The sequence below is a fragment of the Podarcis cretensis genome (genome assembly GCF_951804945.1).
Source record: "Podarcis cretensis genome assembly, chromosome: 2".
NCBI classification, from domain to species: domain Eukaryota; kingdom Metazoa; phylum Chordata; class Lepidosauria; order Squamata; family Lacertidae; genus Podarcis; species Podarcis cretensis.
Window position 1 is genome coordinate 2,250,897 of NC_137171.1, and position 15,845 is coordinate 2,266,741.

Consider the following 15,845-nt stretch of genomic DNA (forward strand, 5'->3'; position numbering starts at 1 on the left):
AACCCAACCATCATCACCCTCCTTGTCCTAGAAGCTGTTTATTAACAAGTTCCTTCAGAATACAATGGTTTTCTTGAAATTCTAATCTCTGCAGATAATTCCTCTACAGAAATGGAGGGCTCCTACTTGGTCATAAGTTCTCTAGCTAGAGGCTAGACAATGATGGAACAGGGTGTGGTCAGCCAACAGGAGCCACCCGCACCCCCCAAAAGTACACCCCCTCAAACCCAGAAATTTGCTTTAAAATATAAAAATCCCCCCGGATGGGTATGTAGTCCCTCCAAAAGAGGACATGTCCAGGATTTCCCAGATGTATGGCAACTCTAACTCTGGCTTAACTGGAAAGGAAAACTAAACTGAATTGCATAGCCTTGGCAATTGTTATTGCTTATCTTTGGCTGCTCCTGCAGCCAGTAGTGACAATCCCCACAGAAGTCACCTCTCAAAGAGAACACAAACAGCATATACAGTATATAATTACTTGGTGAAACTGTGGGCTGGAGGCCCTCCTCCCCTGGAAAAAAAAGTGGGGAGAGAAATAAGTTAAATAAATAAGAGCTAATAAATATCCATGGAGCAAAGGCACCATGAAACGAAGAGTGATCGAGAGATGTCTTCCAACATACACATTTATCCCCACAATTCTACACCTCCAACTAAAAATACTTTAAAGTCAATTCAATGAAGCAAGCAAACAAACAAACAAACAAACAAACCATAGGTCATTTAGCATGTTTCACATTTCATGTGAAATGAAAAAGGAAATAACTTAGAAGAATCCGGGTTAATAATAAATAATAGGGACACTTTAGACATGGCTTTTACTTGGGCGGCTGCCTTCTAGAGCAGGGGGTCACAAAGGAGCACAGTGGGTATCCTGTCCCTTTTGATGAGGCTGTGGGTTCCTTTTAATCTTCTTCAGCTGATCACAGTGCTCCAAGCAGAGATGCTAATATTATCTTCACATTTTATAGGAGGCAAATTTCAGTGACAACTTTTAGTGTTCACATAGGATGCTCACAGACAGCAGTACTTACCGCAGTTGAGTTATATATAACTTTGGTAACACACAAATAAAAATGAATACCAGTATTCATATTGCTTAATAACCACTAGTAACAGGAAAGAAAAATCAGGGTGATGCTAATAAAATTGAAAAAAATACCTTGGCCATGCCACACTCCATATGTTGTTGGACGATAATGGCCACCATGCCATCTGGAATTGATGGGAATGGGAGTCCAACAACATCTGGAAAGCACCCAGGCGGGGAAAGTTGGCCAAAGCAGAGTGCTTTGATTGGGTAGTCAGGGTTCCCCATACACTCTCCTGACTGGTCCTTCTTGAGCTCTGTCTTCCGACAAGAAGTTAGACACCTGTTTTTCTTTTAACTTTGGACTTATCCAAACACATTTCCTCCACTCTTTCCGGGTACAGGACTGCGCCTTAAAGTCCCAGAGCTTTCCTTGAAAAAACCTGCTCTTTAGCATTTGACCAGAGCAAAGGTCAGTTTGGGTTTTCCACAGATTGCTGTTTGCTCCAATTGTGCTTCCAAGAGTAGGTTTCACGGGGAAAGCTCAGGAGCAAAAAAAATCGGGTGCTTGGACACAGAGTTTTAAAGCATAGACTATGCTGGAAAGAGAGGAAGCAAGATTCCACCTGAGTCCCAAGACAGGCTCCACCTCATCTGTGACCTTTGCCTGGCTGGCATCCAGGAGTTTAAATTACATTAAATTAAATGTAAGTTCTGCAGTCACTGATCACGGCACATGCAATTTCATTGGAGAAACGTTGCATTTAAATGGCTGGACTAAAATGAATAATAATAATGTCAACAGCAATGTGACATCAGCATTCTGAATAATACAGAGAGGCAGCCCTGCAAATTGGATTGGGCCCTGGAACCTGAATTGTCCATGTATCATGCATTAGCTGGGATATATAACAAAATACATCATTGTTTGTTGGCTAGCTGGAGAGAAGAGGTCCTGGAAGCACGTATATCAAGTCCTCACAACCAGCTTTTAGACTTTTGAGTGTTCAGGTTAAAGATGGCAGTCAGTGGTAATGGGCTTCATTTGCTTTTGTGAAGTCCAGCAGTTTTTTATATCCCCACATTCTTATGCAAGTTTATGCCTTGGTTATTGTAAGAAGAAAGGGTGGTAGAAGATCCAAGAACTGAGCCCTTTCTAGGGCACAAGCAAATGAGCCGTTTTTTTTAAATGGTGGTGGGGTGTGAGTCTCTTGCTTGACTGGAAAGATTGAAGATCCACCCATTGAGGTTTAGTTCAGTATTGTGAAAGAATGAATGACTACATTGTATCTTGCAACGGAAGTGATGCAGCTGGTCTGGACTGGAGAAGGCTAGCTTTCCATTTATTGCTGCTATACTGAAGTCATGAATTAGCAATGCCACATTGCACACACAGGCTAGGCAATGGAGGAGCTGGAGATAAATCAGTGTGATATTCATATTGAAAGTGAGACATTGCGCTTTAGGAGCATCCTTGCTATAAGGTGCACTGGTGATTGTGAGCTCCTATATGTGAATCCTCTTAGTGTATGAGAAGATGCTGGCTCATATGTGGCTGCTGCTGGAAGGAGCTACTGCCTTGTACATTTTCAGGAGTGTTGTTAGTCTTTCTTGCTCCCTACAGTTTCACCAAAGCCCCTTGGGAAGAAGCCTGAAGCCTGAAGCCTGAAGTCTGTATCATTTGCTTGATTCTCCTAGACACTATTTGGGATTTCAGATGGTTGAACATATGGGATTAAGATTTATGATTCAGTGGAGTGAGGATGCTTCCCAAAACTGGAAAGTGTGGTTGCAGAGTCAAAATCAGAAACAGGGGCCTGTGACCTACAATCTGTTGTTGGACTCCAACCCCGGTCAGCCCCAGCTAACATGGTCAATAGCATAGGAAGATAGGAGCTATAGGCCAAGCACATTTGGTCTAAAGCGATCATGACAATCTGTAGCCGGGTTTGCCCCATACGTGTATTTTCATGGTGCTAAGTATAATCCAGACTAAAGCTGTTGGGTTGGAAGAAGGATCTCTTAACTTTATTTCCCCATTAACAAAACCCTGTTGTTCCTAGTGGACAGGAAGCAGCAAGTGTTCTTCCTGTCCATCATGGTTTCACATTGGTTGTTTTTTTCACAGGGAGCAGGCAGAATCTCTCTGGTGTCTCCTTCCTGGGTATTACTCTTTTCTGACTTCTGGGGAACTACAGACTGTCAAGAGAAATGGGAGTCTATAAATTCAGTGAACTTCGCCACTTTCTTTAGGGCTGGCATTGATTTTGTCTTACTACAAAAATCAAGGCCAAAATGGAGGTGCCTTCGGAAGTAAAACATCTGAAAGGCTGATCTAGGTGAGTCTAAAGAATTGTGATAAGTTTAATAAGCATAAAGCCGTGGGGGGAAAGGAATAGGTGTATCACACACCTCTGTTAGAGCTGGTGGTAAGTTTTGCACCAGGGCAGGGGCAACGGTCATAGATTTATATTTCCCTCCTCATAGGAATTTTATGGGGGAGCCATAAATCAAAAAGGGTTGCTGCACTTGTCTTTATTTCATTGTATTACCCACCCCATCACCCTAAGGTCCCATGTAGATACTACTCTATCCCCTGCTGCAGTCTATTATTTAGAGCAAGCATGGGGAGCCTGTGCCCCTCTAATATCACTGGACTAAAACTCCTATCATCCTTGACCACTGGCCATGCTGTCTGAGGCTGAAGGAAACTGAACTCTAGCATCTGGATGGCCCTGGGTTCCCCATCCTTGATTTAGAGAGGTGAAAGGAAGGGGAAGAGAAAGGTCAGGAAGACAGATGCACTATGATAATAATACCGGTACTTTGCCTTCCCATTTCCCAGGCTTTTGCATAAGCCCTAGACGACACTTTTTATACCAGCTTTGTGCCTGGTTTCATGGCAGTGTGTTCTGCAGATTTGTGTGGAGGCACTGAACACTCAGTTTAGGGCAAAATGGCAAATCTAAATGTGAAGAAAGAGAAGACACATCAGTTTCTTTGCCTGTGGTGTGACTCTGACTCTAGTTTGCTTGGCAGAAATAACATTGGCTTAATCAGTCAGCTGTCTGCCTCTCCCCATTGCATTGAGTGGGCTTTCCAACTTTTATTTTATGTACTCATATTAATTTATATATCAACAATCCACCTTTTTTAAAAAAAGAAACTTTTTAATTGCATTTGCAAGGCTGCTTTGGGAACTGAATATGGTGGTGTAATGGTGATGTCATGGGTGATAGTTGATCAGCACCACCCACTGCCAGCTTCTGCTGCAAGCATGCAGAGCCGTTTTCATTCCAGTGTTTGACCCTGGAAAGGGGGGGGGATGTTTGTAGTGGATGCAATGAGGGTACTCCAAATCAGCTCCATTGTTAACTGTAAATGTTGTGCCTGCATCCTAAATGCAAAAACCATGAAGAAACTTGGAGCTGCACTTTAGGAATGGGGACCTGTCTGAAAGCCCATAAACCAACACAACTAAAATATATTTGTGCTCAGAGGAATGTGGTATGACTGCCCATGAAACTAGTCTGATCATAGTAGAGCAAGTAAACTCCTTTTCACAGTATTAATTCTACTGATGTCACACCATCTCTACAAAGGATCGTATTCCTTTAATCCATGAGGGGATTCATCTTCTTGGGTTATTCACTGAATATTGCATTGAGCTGGGCCCCAACCACATGATGAGGATAGGAGTCATAGCTCATATCTATGGGGATATCATACCTGGGCACTGAGGTTGAGAAATGAGAGCTGTGCCCATGAGTGCTGCTCAAGCTAACAGATGGGTAGTGGGTCATGAAGCTGTATGATTTTTCCAGGTCTGGAGAACCATCTTGCTTTAGGGAGAAATTTCCACTGATGCTCAGGGGAGGTGTCAAGGGGCCCTCATATGCCGGAGATGTGCAGTCTTGGTGGTGGTTGCCAAAGGACGGATCCACAAGGCTTTTGAATGTGGGAGGCTTTAGGTGTACAAGGTGGGCCTCCATGTTTCCGTACGGTGGACTGGGCAGCCCAGGAGACTGGTAAGAAAAACTGTGGCTGGGCACAGCTGAGTCAGAGACCGGGCTTTTCTCCTCATGTTTCTCCAAGAACAGGGTTTGAGGTCCCAGCTGCAGGCAGCCAGCCACCAAGTTGCTGGTTGGTTGGGACAAACCTTTACATAGCATCTCGACAAAACCTTTCCCTTCTGGAGTCTGCCCACTTTCCAGGACCTCTGACAAAGCCCATATATAGTTCCTGGCAAGTCTGAGTGTCTCAATTTTGGACAACTTCTGTGTCTTGGAGTAGCAGGGCATCACCTGCCTAAGGTTATCCAGAGCATCATTGAGCCCATGCATCCGTGTTCGCTCCCGGGCATTAGCCTTCACCCGGCGGGCCCTGAACCTCTCCATTCTTGCCTTGGTCATCTTCTTCTTCTTTGGGCCCCTTCTTTTTGGCTTCCCACCATCTTCCTCTTCCTCCTCCTCCTCCTCAATACTGTCATGCTCTTCATTAAGTCCAGCAAGTATCCCATAGGAGGCTTGCCTGCTATCTTCTTCCTTCATCTCATCTTGGGAGCTTAGGGCTTCATCTATCCATGGTTGAGATGATATGAGCTCGGCCATTTCTTTGGACTTGCTGTAGATTTTGGTCATCCCTTGACCCTGGAAAAAACAGCAACCACAAATCCAAATGAATTCAGGAATGAGCAGGTCCACAAGATGATTTTATCATTTTATATAAAGAGGTATGACCCAGGAAATTATGTTCTACCATTCTGTTCTAGCCTGTGGTGCTTGTATGCAATGTCCATCATACACAGTGCAGAACCATTGAAATTAGTGGACAGAAGTAACTTAGGTCAATTAATTTTAATGGGTACACTCTGAATAAAAATTTGATGGAGACAACCTTGTCTATTTAGCATATTGTGCAGCTTAACCCTGACCTTTCTCTAATCTTCCTATAGCTTTTTATCTGGAAGCAGGGGTTGGGAACCTGTGGCCCTCCAGATGTTATTGGACTCTCATCAGTATGCTCTCAGTGTGGCCTACAGTCAGGACTGATGGCAGTTGTAGTCTCATAACATATGGAGGGCCACAGGCTCACCATCCCTGCCATAAACATAGACCTGCACAGCTTGCAAATGCACAAAACCAAAAGAAGCCCACTAGCCTGATGGCCCACTAGCTTGATACATCACCCCCTTGTGTTTTTTAACTTTTGGGTAGGAAGCAAAAGCAGAAGGTTTACAAGCCCTGGTGGGGATACTATACTGGTTGGTCATAGGCTGCACTGGTCTGAAACAGATGATCAGAATATTTCCTTTAGGGGTGAGAGAAGATTAGATCCACAATTATACCTTGTAACCTTGCAAGCAAATGAAAAAATGCCATAGGCCACATAGCAGATTTGTATGGAAAAGCTAATTGGAGTTGTCACCAAATTTTACCAAAAATAAAATCAGATGCTAATTGGGGTGAGGGGCATCTTCATTCACAGAAACATCTGTAAGAACTTGGAGAGGAAGTTAAAATATATTAAATAATAAAATAGGAATCTCTCTGAGTTTTCATAATCTCAACACTCTGCTACTCTGAGCATAGTGAGAAGGTGGGATAAAAATCTATACCTAGAGGTCCCGATTCAGCTCAAGTTAATAATCCTTAAATAGAAGATGCAGTCAGACCTCAGGTTACAGGCGCTTCAGGTTGCGTTTTTTCGGGTTACGGACCACAGAAACCCAGAAGTACCGGAACGGGTTACTTCCGGGTTTCGGGGGTCACACATGTGCAGAAGCACTAAATTGCACTTTGCACATGCACAGAAGAGCCGAATCGCAACCCGCAAGTGCGCAGACGTGCCGCTGTGGGTTGTGAACGCTGTGGGTTGCGAACGTGCATCCTGCACAGATCATGTTTGCAGCCCGTGCGTCCACTGTACATAGAATCCAATAGAACAAATTAGTTGAGATTTAATTTAAACCCAATTGTTTTTAATGGAACTTACTAAGTTTGGTTGGACATTTTTAGTGATGGATTCTTAGCTTCATAATTTATTTATCAGATGTCTGTCCTCTCATCTATCTATCCATCTCTGTTGTTTGAATTTTGAGGCAAAATTTCACATTTCAAATACAGGGACCTACAACAAAATGGTGTGGTGCAGATTGATCCTACTCAGGGTAGGAGTCAGCCTCTAGTGAATAATGAATGCTACGACAACACTACAGAGAAAGAACAGGAAAAAACAACAGCCTGGGTTTCATGATAATCAACTGCTTGTCAGCTTGACGTACTCATTTAATAAAGCTTAATGTGTAAGCAGCTTTGTTGAAAATGTGCCATCCAACTAATCGGTCAACTGGCCGTCGCCTCATCCAGTGTAGCAAATCCTACTTTTAATATGCCTGATGGGACTTGTATAATGGATTAAAGTGTTAATTGTTGTGCAAATGGGTAGTGTGTCCCATAGGCTCCAAGCAGACCCTAATTACGTTTTAGTAAGTAATTAGAATGTAGCAAACCTAGCCTTACCCTGGAACACATGTGGGCCAGATACTTGCATGCACCTGATCTGTGACAGCGGGAGTCCCTGCTCCTAGGGGTGCAGTGCAGTGTTGTGGGGCAAGCATTGAACTAGCCTTGGGGAGATGCAGGTGCAAACCTCCACCCAGCCACAAAGCTTACTGGGTAAATATGGGCCAGTCACTGTCTCTTGACAAGAGAGAACAACTTGGGATCCAGCGAGTGAATGCAGCTCCTTTGATGGCTCTCGGGAACTTCAATGAATGTCACCCTTTTTGCTGCCTACACAGAACTGAAAAACAAGCAAGGAGGCTAAGAAACCCTTAGTAAGTCACCGTACATGGCTAGTGTACTGTCTCTGGTTTGGTGGGTCACACAAGGTGTGCAAATCTGCAGGCTGCTGTTGAGTATGGTGGTGGTTGACCTGTTGGGTATAAGTGAGACTGCTCAGGCTTTGGCTGCAAGCTAAACCCTGGGCTGGGTTGTGGTGGGGGCTTAACAGAGCAGGAGGGTCAGCATCACATCTACAGCCCTGCTGCTCATACTGTCCAGGGTAGAAGGTACCAGAGGGAGGGGCAGGCAAATTGCTGTGCTGACCTGAAGCTGGTGCAGTGACTGGGCCTGGGCTGGGCCCGCTGCTGTCACACCCGGGTGAGGAAAATGTCCTTCAGATATGCCTTGAACTGACACACACTACTCTGTCTGAGCTTAAGGACAGCTTCTGTTTCCTTCTGCCATTGCCATATAGCTTTGTGAAATGATCTAGAAATGCTGAAAGCTTAAATCTCAATGATCTTTGGATGAGCTGAAAGTGTAGGCTCCCACTCTCTCACAAAAACTGTCATTGGCAGGCCGGTGAGTGGGGGGTCCTCTAGCACTTTTTTCAGAATTACATGTGAAAGGGCTTCAAAAGTGTTTAGTTGTTAGAATGATCCCTGGTAGGCTAGAATTTCTTATATATAGCTGGCATTGCCCTCATGCAAGATGGCTCCCTTTCCATTGTGACACCACCAGCAAAATAATATAGGTAATGCTGTGTTGTGACATCATCACATCCAGTTATGTGATCCAGGATTGACTGAGATTCCTTGAGAAGAAAGGAAATAGGAGGAAAATGGTACTGGAAGCAACAGCACAAGGGATACTAGTGATTGTGACAAACAGCTGTGAACAGGCACAACAAATTGTAGGACTAAAATACAACTTTAAAGGTAAAAAACAAATGACTAGATCTTTCAGCTCAGCTCTAAAATATCCACCATTTTAACTGAGAACAGAGCAAGACACAATGACCAGGTTGGTTGCAACTCATGACAAAAAGATATTCCTAAATATATTTGGCAAGTGGGAAAATCAAGAATAAAATATAAAATATTTATGGATGCAAAAGAAAGAGGAGATTTTCCCCTGCCAGATATGAGACCATAGTATGAGGCATCCTGTCTTTGTTGGTTGAAGGAATGGATGACGTTAGAGAATTCACATATTCTAGACTTAGAAGATCACGACAATATTTTTGGTTGGCAAAGGTGAAAGTTCATAAAAGATTTACAAATCATATAATTAGGAAAAAAATGTAGAGTATAGGATAAATCCAAGAATTTATTAAAAACACCATTTTGGTTCTCATCATTGAAAGCTATAGTGGTAAAGAAAAAGAATATGATAGAAGGGTGGAGAACTTACAGAAATTTATTAAAACAAGAGGGAAGAGAGTATAAATTAAAAGAATTTAAGGAATTATAAGGAAAGTTACCAGCATGGATACACTATCATCATTTGAATGAAGAATTTAAGAAAGATAGGATACGAGGGTTTGGGGAACAAATATCACAACCGGAGAGAGACCTGATGGAATGTAATGTAAAAGTGCTGTCTAAAATATTATTGGAATGGGAGACAAAGGATGAGCAAGTAAAATCCTCAATGATACATTGGGAATAGATATTGGTCATAATATAGACATGGAAGCATGGGAACGATTGTGGAATATGGATATAAAATTTACAGCATGTTATGGTCTAAGAGAAAAATATATGAAAATGATATATCAATGGTATCTAACACAGTACACTGGCAAAAAGTGTATAAATCTAAATCAAATAAGTGTTGGAAATGTAAAGAGAAAGAAGGTACATTTTATCATCTGTGATGGTCTTGTAGTAAGGTTAAAGCTTACTGGAAAATGATATATAATGAAATGAAAGGGATGTTTAAAATAATGTTTGTAAAAAAAAAACCCCAGAAGCTTTCCTTTTGGGAATTATAGGGACAGAACTACCTAAACTGTATAGAAACTTATTTATGTATGCAACTACAGCGGCAAGAATGTTGCTCACCCAAAAATGGAAAGAAGCAGAAGTCCTAGCAAAGGAAGAATGGATACAAAAACTTATGGAATATGCAGAAATGGCAAAACTTACCAGAGGAGTAAGAAATCAAGATAAACTTTTTATAAAAGAATGGAAATGGTTTATTGAATATTTATAGATAAATTGTAAACACATAAGAACATTGGCAGGCTTATTGTAATAACATGCAGTTTTACAGGAGTATATATTTAAAGTAGATGAATAAATGAGCAAATTAAGTTAATTTGGATATGCAGAAGATATTAAAGTAAATTTTAGGAACTGCAGAAAGAGGGGGAAGGATGTCAAGTTTTGAAATGTTAAAATGATTGTAAAATTAGTGAAATTATAAATCTGAAAAGTATCGTTTTTAATTATGATGATGATGATGATGATGATGACGACACAATGACCAGGATTCAAATAGCCATGCTACATTAGCCCAGTAGGATGCTTGACTACTTGCAATGAACAGCAAAACTCTGTGATGTATCACAAAGTGGTTATCAAAGTCCCCTCAATTTCAGAAGTGATTTACTACATAGCACGAGAGGATGCTTTTTGACAAACAGAAACTCAAATCCTCATTGATTATGTGATTCTTTGGATTCAGCCAAATGGGCCACAATTTATGCGCATACAGATTTAAGAATAGCATTAAGAGAAACAGAAAGAAACTCTGCTAACTTAACATCTGCTAACCTGAATCTGCTTGGAGTAAAAATGTGTATTCTCTTAGTCTCTCTCCCGCACATACAATTCCCATTTATAAATTTTATTTTATAAAGTTTAGGGCTTATGAAAGTGCAAAATAATTTTATTTGACAGGGTAAAACTTTATGCTGTTGCTTCAAGATTCAACACAATTAAATGAGTATTTCTATTTTTTAATAACCTTCTTTACTGAATTTAAAAAACCAAATTTGAACAAGCAACAAATGCATTAGGTTTCTTTTAAGATTAAAACCCACTGCAAATTCTTGCTAAATTTCAAATGTGAACCAAATGTCATCCCATTTATATACAAAATATAGTTATGCAATTGGTTATTCATGTGCATTTTATTATTATTACTACTACTACTATTATTATTATTATTATGGAAACAACCCAATAATTAGGATCTGCTTTCAAATAGGGACTGTGCTAGATAGTATTCAAGGTACTTCCTGATTTCTCAATAACACGTACCTAAAAGTTTGTGTCTGGAATTCTGGGCCATTCTGCATATTATGGTGACATTTATCACATGCTTTGCTGATAAAATATTGTTGATTAGAGCTTGGTTTTCCACCCCTACCCTGCTGCCCCACTAGGATTAGACCCTGCAAGAAATATACTGATGGAGCAAATCTGTCCAGGTGAAAGAACCCTTACGAGCAAAGCACTCCCCTACCCCTGGTATGATTCCTCTCTCTCTCTTCCCAAAGCAATGGGATGGAAGGGTTGGCACATCTGGTTAATATTCCTCGACAAGCTGTCTCTCAATGCACTTGGGAAAGTCTCGGGTAAAGCAGAGCCAGAAGGGGCACAGCCAAGGGGCACAGAAAAAAAGATAATGTTTCCGCATTTGAAATAACCATGGGGCCACCAGATATCTGGTTCCGGCTGCATACACACCATACATTGGAAGCCCCCCCCCCCCAAGAATCCTGGGTACTGTAGTTTGTTAAGGGTGCAGGAAATTGTGGCTCTAGGGGAGTAAAATACAGTTCCCAGGATTCTTTGAGATTAAAAATGTGCTTTAAATGTATGGTGTGTATACATCCATATTCTACATTAGTTTTTCTTTTTATAGATCATAATAGGACCTTCCACACACATACACACACTTATTTGTATCATTGCTCCACACATTTCATTTATTCTTATTGGCTTCCAAATAAATGGGGCATGTTTGGCTTACTAAACAGAGCAAGGGACCACACAGAGTGGCTGGGGCAACCCAGCCAGATGGGCAGGATATAATAATAATAATAATAATAATAATAATAATAATAATAATAATACAGTTGCCAAAAATATACAGGAAGAGGAAAGACAAATGTCAAAGATCTAAAATGACTTGTCCTCCTAAGGCAAACCATTGGTCCATCTATCCCAGTATTACTGACTGATAGCTGCTGTCCAAAGTTTTAGCAAGTGGTACTGGGACCTGAAGCTAGGACTTTCAGTGTGCAAAGCCTGATTTCTGTTGCAGAGGTATAGCTATTCTCCAGTGCTTAGAAGCAAAAGCAATGGATTCATGAATTTGCAATAAATTTAAGCAGGATGGGGGGGAGCTCTTTAGAGGGATGGAATGGAATAACAAGCTGCTCATGGAACAAACAAGATGCTTTACCTCTCAAAGGGAGATTGCAAATATATATGTCAGCGCAATTGCAATGCATGGAGCTGTACATTAATCAGTGTTAGACTTATAATTTGCCTAACACTTATTGTGGGTTACATTACGTTTTCACACATGTCTTCAAAACAAGCCTTCAAAGGAAAGCATCAGAATTTGTAGTTTTAGGGATGACCATAAGAGCAGCTTCCCCAAAGTCCCCCAGTAAAGGTCGTGGGTTGGGATATGAATCTAAATTCCCACAGAATGAATTCCAGAGCTTTCTAATGGGTCACTAGCTCTGGCTTAGATAAACAGTCCTAAACTCATCCGCTTCCCATGGATGAATTAATCTCAAATTCCAAATTATCAAGTCTATGTGGAGAACTATTAATACAAATCAGAACCACCTGTTCTACACTTGTATCACATACGTAAAAAGTCACACCTTTTGTCCAGGAATGATACATTTCCTTCTGTTCTCATAGATTCTCGTTCAGATTTAATTGCACATTCTTTCCACTCACCCACAAGCACTGAAAAACATGCAGAAACTCACTCATCTATCGTTGTTAATCACTTTGACTGTGCATTAATGCCCAAGCAGACAACCAAAATACACAGTGTGAGCATTCACTCACCTCCAGGTAGTTTGACTATCTGTACTACCTTACCACATATTAGATGTAGGTGCATGGTTAGAATCTGTGGTTCAAACAGCTACCAGTTCCCACCCCTAAATGGTGCGCACTGAACTGAAAATGTGCTGAGGGAGGTAAATAATATGTACAAAGTGATTTTAATTATGTACCTTGTAGGCTAGAAGACAGCTCAAGCATAATCTTGGGGTAATGCTCAAACTGATTAATTATGCTTTCCTGAACTCTTAACCCTATTTTGTACTGATAATTAACATGAGTAATGACTTTAATCACACCTGGCTTACACAAACTTACTTTTGCACGTGAAATTGAGGGTTCTAGATGGGAACAAATTTGTGAGTTCAGATTCAGACCTGTAGGCCGTAACTTAAGGAAAAGAACATATAATTTCATTTTGCACCACCCTTTTAGTCAGAAGGAAATGCCTTTTAAAAAAACAAAAAAGCAGTCTTTGGCAAATGACACCCAGCCCCTCTTACCGTGCTAAAGGGTAGCCTTTTGACCACCTCCCGCTTGCTCCTTGTTGACAACAGAAGCCAACAAAAGTTTCTTGAGTGTTCAGTGTTCCTCGAACATTCTTCCACAGCGGTAGGACCTTTCAGCACCAGAGGCCGGGGACAGCTCCCTCACCTCCGCTATAGGAAAAGAGCCTCTGTCTTTAGTCCCAGGTTGCCTTCGAGCCTTTCCCGGTCTCTCTTTTCTCCCGCCCACTGGCGCAGGCTGGCGCTAGAAAACACAAAATAACAGGCTCTCCTCTGGGTCACGGCCGTCGACCTTACGCCTCTCTGTTCGCTGGGTTTTCAGCGCGGTCTCGGCACTTAGAAGAGATTCAGGAACTTTCCTCTGCTGCTTCCTCTTCCAGAACCACAAGTTCTCCGGGCAGCTCCTCCTCTTGCTTCTGGAGAACTCCTCGGGATCCCGACACTTTTGAAAAGCTTTCTGGTGTTGGCGATTTCCGCTTGACTGGAACCTCCGGGAGCTCCTCCCACTTGGGGTAGAGAAAAGAGAGTGCAAAGCAGCAAGGACGCCTGCACTGGACGTCTGCAAGGAAAGTTTTCTAGTCTGCTTCCTTTCCCTCCCTTTAGTTTCTGGAACCCCAGCCAGCGCTGAATTTCTGAAATAAAAGGTTTAGCATACCACCTCCCAGAAAGCTACAGAGCTTGACATCAAAGCACCTGCCTTCCCATCTCTGCCATCTCAGATGCAGGGCAGAAGTAGCTGTGGCTTCTTGGGGCATGTGTGCGCATGAAGAGAAAACCTGCACGTGTTCCGAGGCCGTTATGTAGATATATTGTGGAGTTAAAGCTTTCTTTAACACCCTAGCTCAGATTAAGCCTTGTTAGCAGAGGGGGAGGAAGGACAATGCTAACACCACTTAAGGCATTTAAAATCCTACTATGTGGGAAATGATGTTTAGTTTCTAAAATGAGAGGTGGTGCCTTGTAAGCCCTGACTGCTGTGGGCATTTTATTGCAGCCATTCAGTGCTGAGGACTCTGTACCTGAACACAAGAAGGGCCCTGCTGGATCAGACCAAAGGCACTTCTAGTTTCCCAAAGTGGTTATCCATATGTCTCTGGAAAGTCTTCTAGAAGGACCACCTGTCATTCCCAGCAAGTGGCAACCATAGGCATATTGCCTCTGGCTCTGGAGGTAATATATAGCAGTCATTACTAGGAGACATTGATTGCCTTACTTCCATGCTCATCCATGCTCAAATGTACAAACTTTACCATTATTTCATGCCTAAGAAGGCCAAGCTCAGCTACCAGGGGACAGGCAAAGCCCCAGTGAGCCTTGTCTCAAATTAAGTCCTGCTGTGACAAGGCTAAATGTCATGTTTGGCATGAAACCTATCTTGTCTTATATGCATGCATGCTGCTCACACATGTTGGTAGTTTCCTAGAGTATGTGATGATAAATGCAAACAGATGACAAAAAACTAAAATTAAATTGATAAAAATACAAAATGTTAAAAATTCCACTCACTTCTGTTCAGAAGAGTGTCTCATGTTCACCCACCTCTATCCAGTTCTAAATACAGGTAAGTAGCTGTGTTAGTCTGACACAGTTGAAATATATATTTAAAAAAATTAAAAATGTCCAGTAGCACCTTAGAGACCAACTAAGTTTGATCTTGGTATAAGCTTTTGTTTGTATCTGAAGAAGTGTGCATGCACATGAAAGCTTATACCAAGAACAAACTTAGTTGGTCTCTAAGGTGCTACTGGACAATTTTTTAAATTTTTTATACAGTTCTAAATATTTAGTCTTGCTTACCAATGTTTAACTTTTCAGTGTGTGTGTGCATGAACACACACACAGCAAGAATATACCGTAAGAGAGGTTGGGCAATAGATTTATTCACTGGCTTTAATTGCATAGGGAGATTTACTGCATTTTCATCCTAATTACCGTATCTTATCTTAATTTGTTAAGAGCTTCCTGAAACATCAACTTGAAGACCATTACATGTTTCAGGTGGATGTTCACCATGTCCTGCACCAACACCAGCTATTACGCTTCTCTCTCTCTTCCTCACCTCTTGTGAACATGCAGAATAATAGAGATAGAGTTGGCAGGGGTCTTACAGTATAGGTCGTTACCATTGAGGAGTTTCCTCTATTCAGCTAAAATCAAACACCAGGCACTTGTGACTTAAACCCATTAATCTCTTCCTGTCCTCTGGGGCAGAACTTTTTTTTGTTATGGCAGAAGCAGGAACACTAGAGATGTGAAGTCCCCCCGCCCCAAGCACTAGAAATATTACCTCTGTCTTCCTCACTAGCATGATCCACACCATTTCAAACCTTTTGTAATAATCCATGAGGACTAGAAACCTTGCAGTTTTTTTAACAGTGGAAGTTGAGGCAATAATTATAAATGACAGAAAATGCTTAGCAACTGCTGAAAAGAAGACCCCACATCTCTTCATCCACCTTTCCCTGCTAACATTTATGTT

The 15,845-nt window shown here is 41.6% G+C and overlaps 1 protein-coding gene and 1 long non-coding RNA gene across 5 annotated transcripts in view; both read right to left on the bottom strand.

The window, feature by feature from the left end:
* The window catches only part of LOC307211355, a 100,248-nt gene that overhangs the window by 27,721 nt on the left and 56,682 nt on the right, over positions 1–15,845 (bottom strand). The window lies entirely within an intron of this gene.
* Positions 1,652–13,927, bottom strand: NEUROD4 (neuronal differentiation 4). Of its 4 annotated transcripts, XM_079967674.1 has the most exons (3): positions 13,364–13,927; positions 13,179–13,250; positions 1,652–5,682 (listed from the first exon to the last, which is right to left on the bottom strand). In XM_079967674.1, the coding sequence occupies exon 3, from the start codon at positions 5,671–5,673 to the stop codon at positions 4,678–4,680; it is 996 nt and encodes a 331-aa protein (XP_079823800.1). In that variant the 5' UTR covers positions 5,674–5,682; positions 13,179–13,250; positions 13,364–13,927; the 3' UTR covers positions 1,652–4,677. The 4 variants fall into 4 exon arrangements, with proteins under 4 accessions (XP_079823800.1, XP_079823798.1, XP_079823799.1 ...); XM_079967672.1 differs by lacking the exon at positions 13,179–13,250; XM_079967673.1 differs by lacking the exons at positions 13,179–13,250; positions 13,364–13,927 and adding an exon at positions 8,143–8,428.